This window comes from Leptonychotes weddellii, chromosome 2 (assembly GCF_054177405.1).
Source record: "Leptonychotes weddellii isolate Sample4059 chromosome 2, ASM5417740v2, whole genome shotgun sequence".
Taxonomy (NCBI): Eukaryota; Metazoa; Chordata; class Mammalia; order Carnivora; family Phocidae; genus Leptonychotes; species Leptonychotes weddellii.
This window is the reverse complement of record NC_138370.1, coordinates 142585209-142595976: the sequence shown is the minus strand read 5'-3', so window position 1 is coordinate 142595976 and position 10768 is coordinate 142585209. Positions and strand designations below refer to the sequence as shown.

The 10768-nt window shown below is 41.2% G+C and overlaps 1 protein-coding gene across 1 annotated transcript in view; it reads right to left on the bottom strand.

Annotated features, from left to right (window-relative positions):
- CORIN (corin, serine peptidase) overlaps window positions 1–10768 on the bottom strand; it is a 189216-nt gene that overhangs the window by 44604 nt on the left and 133844 nt on the right. Inside the window, exons 8-10 of the mRNA XM_081813164.1 lie at window positions 10640–10750; window positions 8829–8945; window positions 5093–5209 (exon numbers count right to left, since the gene is read on the bottom strand). Of these exons, the coding sequence (XP_081669290.1) occupies window positions 5093–5209; window positions 8829–8945; window positions 10640–10750 (345 nt within the window). The remainder of the gene's footprint in view (window positions 1–5092; window positions 5210–8828; window positions 8946–10639; window positions 10751–10768) is intronic.

Below are 10768 nucleotides of genomic sequence, written 5' to 3'. Positions count from 1 at the left end.
AAGCCTCTGGACAAAGTGTAATTACAGTCTCCGTTTACTGGAAAAGGCGTAACATTGTCAAGTTGGCATAATCCTGACAATGAGTACAGGGTGGAGAGAAGAGAAAGACATAGAGGCAGTGTGGGGCTGATTCAGTTTGTCATGTCCATTGATTTGTGAACATTTAACATTTAAATCTTTTGATTTCATATTATTAAAAAATGCCTATTCCTCATAACAATAAAAACAATGCAAGATGCTAAAGAAAAAGTTTATCATCTCCCTGCCCTCTTCTCTTACCTATGCTCAAAGCCAACAGACTGGGTTTGAATCCTTCCCTGCCTTTCACTGGCTCATATCTACACATACAAGCGTCTACACACATAGACAGATTTGTGTTTGCTTGCTTCTGCCAAAGTAGACTCTTACCATTCCTAGTATTCCTCAATTTGCTTTTGTTGCTTAATTATTCATCATGCCCGACTTATAAGTCAGTAGATGCCACTCTAACTATATCTTTCCTAATTTCTTTAATATAATTTTACCAAAAAATGGGATAATTCACACAGATTTTTGATGCAATCGTTTTTTTTCTTGTATATGCCTTTCCTTTCTATCTCTTCCTCTACCACCCTACCAAGTTTTAAATGTTTATTGGTACATTTTATTTAGATGATAAGTAGACCTATCACATGGGTATTTTTTCTCTTTGATATGTGGGAACTATATCTCTTTTGATTTGGGATGAGATAAAAGCTTTCAGTGTTTCACAGCCAAGGAAGATGAAAGGATTAAGTTATGATCATATATTATTCTGGAGATCTCTACTGAATGTGGTAAGGGTGATTGAATCTTGTGTTTTATTCCTTCATAAGGCATTCTTCACAGATTGTTAAGCAAGATAAACTCTCAAATATCTATCAACCTCAAATTCTATGATTTACAGTATCAATAAGCTTTTTTTACTCACTCGCTCACAAACTTGATTTACAATAGCCACTAGAGGGCAGTCGTGTTACAAACATGAGGCTGTTTACTGTTTTCACTGCGTTTTGATGCCCTGCTTATTAACACATCGTCCAGAACACAGACGAGGTTTAATAAATACTGTTGAAAAAATTGATCCTGATGGAGTCTTAATGATATCCCACCTTTCAAAGTCTGAAACCATGTTTGTTAAATTCAACCTAAAGATGGGATTGTTAACTAAATGATGTTACATGCTTGCCATGATGCAATACTCTGAAGCCATTGGAAATCACATGTTAAATGATAGTTACTTACATGAGAAAATGTCACTTTCAAATCCACTGGCATATACAATATTCTAAGATTCATCTTTGCCTCAAATTCTATATTTCTCTTTATTATTTTTAGTAGTTTCATGAGTTTTATATGGTGAACACCCTTGTACCTACCATCAAGATCAAGAAGTTGAACTTTGCCAGACATCCCAAATGGCCCTCCATTTACCCTGTCTTCTACCAACTTTCTCCTTTATCCCCAGAGTAACTACTGAGTTTCATAGTTATCACCTCCTTGCTCTGCTTTAAGTTGTATTACCTAAGTGCGCACTGCACCCTGAATACTATAGTTAATCTTGCCCATTTTTTAAAACTTGTTTTGTCTTCTAAGTCTCTTAATCTGGGTTTCCCCCTCCATCTTTTTATTTTTAATTCGAATTTAGCTATTGAAGAACCCAGGGATTTGACTGTAGAGTGTGCCCAAGTTTGAGTTTTGCTGACTACCCATTCCTGGTGAAGTTAAATATATTCCCCTGCCTACTTCCTGGACATGGGCAGCTGAATGCAGAGAGTTGATTAAGTTTCATCCCTTAGGGAGGACTATGGGTGCTATGGTGTTCTTCCATCAGAAGGCAAAGTATATCTGATTTCTTTCTTTTTGGGATGTGAGCAGCTGTAGATGCTCAATGCCTTGACCCATTAATTCACCAATGCATGTTACCAAATGGAAACAACTGGTTACCAAATGGAAATATTCTAACTTAATCATTTATTTTTCACTCATTTGTTGGGAATGCTTTTAGAAAGAGATCATTCCTCTCATCTCCCATTTGCTCCCAGGACTGAAGTCCTTAACCATTACGGTGTTTGGCTTCTTTACCACACCGCTATGCTATTTGCTCCTTCCAACTAGAGACTGCAAGGAGAAGGCAGTAAATTGAGAGGTTGGTAGGAAATTATTCAAAGAACAAAGCTGCTCATTGCTTCCTCAATGTTGGAGAAAAAGAAAGGCGTGAGTAAACATGTAGAACTAAGAGTCGATGGAACACTGTGAGGAACGAGAGAGTCCCTGGGGTATGAGTGGTAGCTGGCTTCCTACAGCCATGGTGGTCATGGACACAGAGAGGTGGGGAGGGACACATGCCCAGGAACTGCTCTTTCCACAGGTTCCCCAGTTGTCTGGACTGCACACTACAAGGTGGGAGTGATAGATTAGTCCCCCACACCAGAGTGAGGGGAAATAACATTCCTACACAAAGCCCTTAGGGCAAGGATATGTCTGTATTTTGCCTCCCAGCAGGGCACAAAGATGTTAAAGATCCTGGGTAATGAGTGGATGTGGGGATACCGTGATGCCTCAAGCCTATCAGTACACAATGTCATCAAAGATGTGGTTTTTAGGTTAAAAAAAAAAAACTACAGGCATTTCTGGGAATCTGAGATAAGCCATGGACTTCTCCACTGAAAACTTTGAAAACTATAAAGACTTTTTCACATTCAGTTTCAGGGATGTCACGTACCCTTATAGCTTAGTCATGAACAAACCACTGAAGTAATAATTTTCAACCTTGGCTGCACATTGGAGTCCCCTGGAAATGTAAAAAATACTGATGCTTGGGTCCCGCTCTATATCTTCAGGGACCCATAACATTTTATGGGATAGCAAGAACAAATGTCTTCAAGGACTAGAATCCCAGCAACTCCAGTAAGAGGCTGACCCCATCAGACAGAATATCCACACTCTTCAAACTCATATTTTTATTAGCATGGAGCCAGACAAAGACAGTGCTGCGTAGCTGAGTCTCAGAATCTAAGTAGGCATGGTCTCTCCAGTGGTAAGGATCTTCAAGATGCTACTGGTCCAACTTTACAGAGAACCAAGTACGCACATACCATCGTGAAGCTCTTTGAAAGATGAGAAGACACATCTTTACTTTCCATTGGAAGGTATTTTTAATAACACAGAAGGAATGAGGGACCAGTGACTAGCCCAGTGCCTGGCAATCAGAAGAGGGATGATCAGATGTCTGCTGAATATATATGGAAAGAACCTGGCAAGAACACCTGTGGTGAAAGAAGGAGCTGAAGGGACAGTGAGATGCTAGGGACACTGTTTCGAGTGTATTGAAAGAACATGAAGAGAAAACGAATGTGGTATACATGAGTGAAAAGATGGCAGTGTGTTCTCCCACGCTGAAAAGTTATCTCGAGGAAGGCAGAAATCATGTCTCCCTTCTTCGCCATTAAAGTGCCCAGTGGCCATCCCAGAGCCTGGAACGTTGTTATGCATGCTATCAATACCGGTTGACTATGAACCAGAGTCATCTGGTGTCCTTCTTTCCACTTCTCTTGTTCACCGGTGTAACGTATTTTTAAATTTCAAATTTTGACATATTTCAAAAATGGAGAAAATAGGACAACATGCACTCAATACTCCTCACCCAAATCTGACACAGGCCAACACTGCCCTTTCAACTTTTTTTTTTTTTAATCTAACACTAAGTGCCATTCCCTGTCAGACAATCCCCAAAACTTTAATAATAAACACATATCTTTGAGATGACACTGTCACCGTTCAAAATTGCTCATGTCAAGTTTAAGGTGAAGTACAGAAAGGCTTCTGAAAAAGTTCCAGAGCAGATTGGGGGATAAAGCAAAGTGAAACAATAGACCCAGAACATATACATATACATATACGTATACATATACATATATATATACATAGCATGCATGCATACATACACACATATTTAATTCAGTTTAGAGTGAGTAAAATAAAATGGCAGTATGTCTTAATGGTCAGATTAACATCTCTCTCAACTGTTCTCTCATATAGAAGTGGAAAAGGGCTGGGTATCACGCTTTTAGCCAAACAGTTATTAAGTGCTCGTGAAAATAAACAAAAAGTCCTCTCAGTCTGGGTTTTTCACTGGCTGCTTCCCTCACACCTCTGGGGCTACAGGAGCAGCCCCTATAAGCCCTACAGTGATGCAGAAAGATCACTGAGTAAGACTAGGACCTGAACCCTTCAGCCTTTCAACTGGGAGATACCTTCATACTTTCTTGCCAACTGAAAGCTGACAGACCTGCTTCTAAATCTCAAGCCCCAAGCGGAAGAGGAGGCCAAACATTAATTATAAAAAGTGAAAGAAGTGAGCCGAATATGAAAGCGGAGCCTACAAATAAGAACTCATTACTAGAAATCAGAGTCTTTCGGGGCTTTCTGATTCATTTTCAATTTCCCACGAGAACCTATAGAACCCTCTGCTATTCCTGTCCATTCTCTCCCCCCAGGAATTCCCCCTCCTGAAAGCTAATTTAGAGTGAGCCAATAGTTTACACCATTTGTCACCTAGACAAATTTACGTAACAGCTGCAAGATCATTCTAGGTCAGCAAAGTTCCTGCAAAGGTGAGAATAATTGTTATTAGGAGAACAGATCGCCACAGCTTTATGCACTGTTTAGATGAACTTCCTATTTGCTTCTTGGATAAAGTTTCCATTTTCAAAGCTCTGCTTTAAAAGGGAAGAAAGATAGCATCTGCCTGCAGATGGAGCCAAGAAAGTAACATATAGGAGCTGATGCTGAACTCAAAGTAATGGTAATGATATTAAGCAATTTGGATTTATAGGCCATTGACAATGACACATTTGTTTCTGATTTAAGTCAAGTAAGACCATTTTGTTTCTTTTCTGCTACCACATGCAACCTTTAAAAAAGAAAAAAGAAATATGTATGTATATGTATACACACACACACACACACACACACACATTTGGAGGGATTCCAGACTTCAGCATTTTCATGTCAATTCAAAAGAAAAAAGCAAGATGCATATCCTGATACGGTGATTGCACTTGTCAGCTGCTGTACTTACTACAGTTATTCAGACTGTGGTTCGGGTCACACAGGGAGTTACCACCACATGAATCAAGGCAGGAATTGTAGAGGCATCTTTGGTCGCCTTCTTGACATGGAGTCTGACCTACAGAGGGGGGAAAGGCACATTTGCTTTCATCATCTGTAAATTCCTTACACTAGGATTGGAAGTCTCAAGGACGTCTGGGGGAGCTGAGGAATGACATAACTTTAATTCCCTTCCAATTTCTCCAAAAATATTGAACACATGTTAAATATGTAACTTTCTGGGTTAATTTTCCTGGCAACTAAATACAACACGGTTATTCCAGAAGGATTCTGTAGGAACAAAAAAATAAGAGGCAACTTATCTACAAAACGGGATCTTGTTGCTTTTCATGGGGGAAGAAAGTGTTTTTTGTTTGCCTGGGTGAATAAGCTTGATTGCAAAATAAAATGTAAGTGACTGGAGAGAAAGGTCAACATAATGATCTTGAACTCTTGGATATCAAATGATATTATTTTAAGGACTCATTTGCACCCAACTCTAGTCTTCCCCATAAGGAAAATGCTTTCCCTAAAAATAAATATGGCATCAACACCAGTACGGTGAGGATACTCTGTCATGGTGCAAGTCTTGTGCAGCTGCGATCCATACTTTCTGTATGTCCTTGGAAAGTATCACTGGCCTAGCTGTGATGACCTGAGAATTGGGTTTCTTGTTTCCAAATGAATGAGAGCAGTAGCGTCAGCCTAATGGCTTTTCCTTAAGGTATGTAGAGAGGAAGCTTCTTTTCCCATTGATTCCCTGGTCATTTGTAGGTTAAATGGAAAAGGTAATAAATTACTGCCCGTTCTCTTTCTGGCTCTTGCCCATTATAGTCAATTACTTTCAGACATGTCATCGGGAATCTAGAAAATCTTGCAAGACGTTTTTAAGAATAAACAACAGTATGTGTATGCATATAATCATTCTTATCTATAATGTTCTCTATAATAAGATAATGTTTATTATACTGGACTCTTTCCATTAATGTGCAACAGTACATATCATAGCCTTGAAGAAAAGAGATGCCACTCCTTTTTTTTTTTTAATATCATCAGAGTCGAACCATCATTGCAAGGTAAACCAGGCTCATTTCCATGAGTTTAGTCTCTTAAATTTAATTTTAATAAGACAACATGCATTCATTATTTCAGCAGATATTGAGTGTCTGCTGTGTGACAAGCTTATGTGACAAGATAGACCATGAAGCATTAAAAGATAAAAGAAGTGAAATGGCTTATACTCTAACTAGGGGGATGGCCATGAACAGAGAACCTTACCATGCTGTGTGATTACAGTAACTGCTGAAGCTGTCTGTAAGGCAACAGAAGTGGACTAGGACAATGAAGGGAAAGCTTCTTGAAGGAGTTCTTAAGGCAGGCGGGTAGAGTTGGCATAAGAAGGTAGAATGGGTGTCCCAAGCAGACAACAGAATATGCAAAGGCTGGAGTGGAAAGAGCACAGGTTGGCCTCACTAGAGCCTCAGGGAGGCTAGACAGGAAGGCTGAGAGCAGAGCCTGAGGGCTGTAAAGGCCTGAATCCTGAGTAGGGCCCAAAGTCCTGGGTGGCTCCTACTTCCCTCCCCAACCTCTCTAGCAGAGCCAGCCTGGGCTTACTGGTGACAATATTCTTAAGTCGTACCCTCCCCTTCACTCCTAGATTTAATCATAGTGGCCTTCTCCCGAAACCCTCCATATGTCTTGCTCCTTTCCTCCCTGGGACCTTTGACCAAGCAGGTCCCTGGGTCTGAAAAGCTTTTTCCAGTCCCACTTTCCTTCATTAAGTCAACTCCACTCATTCTTTAGATCTTAGCTCCAACATCTCTTCTTCAAGGAACCTTCCCTGAGGCCCTGTACCAGGCCATTCATACCATATATGGCACGTGGCTCCCTGAATTTTCCCTCATGGCCTATGTCACTCCATGGAGTGAGACACTGACTTGCACAATTATTTGTATCATGCCAATCTTCCCCAGGAGCCTGCAAGCTCCATGAGCTGCTTTACTTGCCACTAAATCCCCAGTGGTTAACCACCTATGAGCACCATGACATGCATTTATTGAGTTGAATTCATTAGATTAAGTAATATAAAGATGATAAAATTTGACTTTTGATCCATTTTATCATATGACTTTCTTGCATCTCACATATGTAGGGAAATACTTTATGAATCTTGCCATTGCATAGTGAAGAATCCAAGATTATTTCAAACAGAGATGAATTATGGAGAAAGAAAGAACAATTTGATCCAAAGGGAGGTGCTTGGCTGGTATGCACATAATAACTCATGGCTAGAAAAGACTCTGCTTCTGAATTTTAAAACTGGTTAAAACGAAGCACCCTTTTATCTGACGTTATAGGTATTAAATCTGTGATTAAAAGTGTCTCCCTTTAGGTCTGGAATGCTTTTTCACTAAAGCAATTCTAATGATCAGTGTTTATTAAGACAAAACTAATTTGGCTACAGGTGACCAATCTCACTGGCCGATTTGCGAAATGCCCAGCCCAAGACATGTTTTAACACAACAGCCATGTAACAAGAGCTCACATTCACGGAGTGCTCACCATGGGCCAACTCTGTGAGGCAGTTATGACTCCGAGTTTGCAGACACAGAACCCGAGACACAACAGAGTTGAGTTACCAGCCTCAAGTGAATGAGATAGTAGGTAGCAGAGCTTAGCGGAGCTGGTGCCTGAACCCGGGCAGCTGGGCTCCAAAGGCCACCTGCTTAATGACTAGTCTATGCTGGTGAGTGGCAAGGTCACGGATAAACAAATGCAGTGATTTTTAAGTCAAGGGGTATTCCTAGCAGCCCTGTGCTGAGAGATGCTTCGACTCAAAGTGGGGCTTCAAACAATCAGTGTGGAACGGCAGTTTAAAAGCCAACTTATTTGACTTACTTCTTCTTTTCGAGTGTCACAGATGACAGCAGTGACCCTTTGCAGGTGGAGCTGACTATATTGCCCCATCACGTGAGACATGAACTGCTTCTTTGTGATGAATCACCAAACTCTACTCCTGAAACCGATATTACACTATATGTGAACTAACTAGAATTTAAATAAAAACTTGAAATAAAAAATAAGATGACACTGGAGCGCCTGGGTGGCTCAGTCAGTTAAGCGTCTGCCTTCGGCTCACGTCATGGTCTGAGAGTCCTGGGATTGAGTCCCACATCGGGCTCCCTGCTCAGTGGGGAGTCTGCTTCTCCCTCTGACCCTCCTCTTCCCGTGCTCTCATTCTCTCTCTCAAATAAATAAATAAAATCTTTAAAAAAAGAAAAAGAAAGTGCTTCTCTGAACACGGTTATTTTAGGAGGCTTTCACATTTAATTTCAGAAGCCAATTCCTCCTAATTGGAACCCAATCTAATTTAATGGAATACTACGTACTCAGCTTTTCCTTTATCATCGTGTTGACTTTCCCCAAAACCGTTAACTGAATCTCCCACGCTGTGTAAGTGTTCAACCTCCACTGTCTCCCCTTAGGAATGATTGTGCAGTGTACGATGCTCGAGCATTCTATTCACCAGGAGAAGGGGTTTCCGGGCCGGCCAGTGCTGTGAGGAGCGCTGCGCCAGGAAATCTGGACCGATGTATGGGGGGATCGCACTGAGCATTAGGTAACCGCCAAGGTTTTGCTCTGTTCCCCAGGAAAGGCCCGACAGGCAGGAATGCGCGGGGCAGGGGACACACACTTACTCTGGCTGCAATTCTCCTCGTCAGTGCCGTCCCTGCAGTCCTCGTCCCCGTCACACTGGAAGGTGCTGGGGATACACTGTCCGCTCCGGCACTCGGCCAGACCTTGGCTGTGGCAGGCTGCGGAAGGCCAGAACAACAGTCCGACAGTCATTGTACCGTCTGGTCCTTCTCGCCGTCTGTAGAGCCTATCGAGATGCCCGCTTATCTGGCATCACCGAGAAAGGAAGTGTTCGGAATATCTGCGTGGTCTGCAGAAGTGAAGGAGTGTGCCATCAATGTGTTTCATCCCAAGGGTTTTTGGGATGGAAAGTTTTCTTTCCTGACTCTCCCCTGCCTTATTAAATAGCACTTACTAAGGAATTAACTTTTTCTTGATAGGGTGGGGTAAGAAATTGTGTCAATGATGTTAATGATCTGCAGCTTTACTGTGCATATAAAAACTACGATTTACTAAAGGCTTGCTACACGGTGATAACTGTGCTGGGAGTGTTATGTATCGAATCTCAAATCCTCATAACGGATTTGCAAAAGAGGTATTATCAACCTTGTTTAGAATAAGGAAGTTAAACTCTAGAGAGTTTAGCGACTGTCTCGAAGTCACAAGGCTGTTAAAAGCTGGTGCCAGAATGTGAAGGCAAGCTTCTCTGACTCTAAGCCCAAACATTTCATTTTATTCCAACCCAATCTAAAGGGCCAATGAAACAACTTATGTGAAAGAACTTGCTTAATACCCTGCACCCAATAAACACCTTATTTCAAAACTTGCTTATGGCACCTGACATTTGAAAGGGGTGGTCTAGTGGCCACTCACCTTCCATTCCTGAAGGTTGTCTAAATTTTATCACTATTGTCCTTTAGAGCATCAGAAACCCATGTATCCTGTGGCCTCAGCCTTCACTGTTACTGCCTAATATTAAATCTCCTTATGCTTGAACCAAGGCTCAACGCCAGAATCGTTATACTTGAGCACCATGTCCTTGCTTTCCCAAGATGCACCGAGATATAGTCCACTCCATTCCACTATGTCCACCAACAAGGACTCAAGTGATATTTCCAGTTCCAACTCAATTCAGGAAGGGGAGAGTTGGGCATTGCACTTGCTAATTAATTTAGATGACTTCTCTTATGTCAAAATAAAAATCACGCAACCCACATTTCAATTTTTGCCTCATATTATAGGCAAGTTAAATATTCAATCTCATATGTATCAACTTTGTTAACCCTTAGCAAAAGATGGAATAAAAACTTGAATTAGTTTGAACATGCATAAAATGTATCATTTTAACTCAGGTCAATATTGCTCTTTTAACACCTAGCTTCAAGATTCAAGGCTGTTTACTCACCCAGAAACACAACAGCCCGTAAAGTTATAATTATTATTGTACATTCTATATAACTCTATGAGCTACGAAGGTTTTCTTCTCTCTGGCAATTCTCTCCATATTCTCCCACAAATGGTACCTGAGAACATGTATGGAGGCTCCTGCAAGGAAGCCTAACTGCTCATATAGAGCAGAAAAAAAGTCCCCCAATCTTTGGGAAGAACATCCCCTTTGACAAAGTCACAGATGTGTGGCCAGTGACAGAGAAAATAGACACCTGCTTGGCCAGAGCAGCCAAATTAAGCTTGGAGTTGTGGGGAGAGACATGTGGAAGCCAGATACATGACATTTGTCATCACACCGCTTAATTATTATCTTTATAGATTACAGCCAAAGTATAACAATCTTCCGTTTGAATGCTGGATACCGTATTTGTCTAACCAGGCAGAAATGAAAAAATAAGTAAATGGAAATCATCAGGGAACTCACAGCAATTGACCTCATCAGACTTATCCACACAGTCATGGTCACCATCACACACCCACTCTATCGTGATGCAGCGCCCATCTCCACAGCGATGCTCCTTTGTGGGATTGCAATCTGGAGAAAACAGAAACT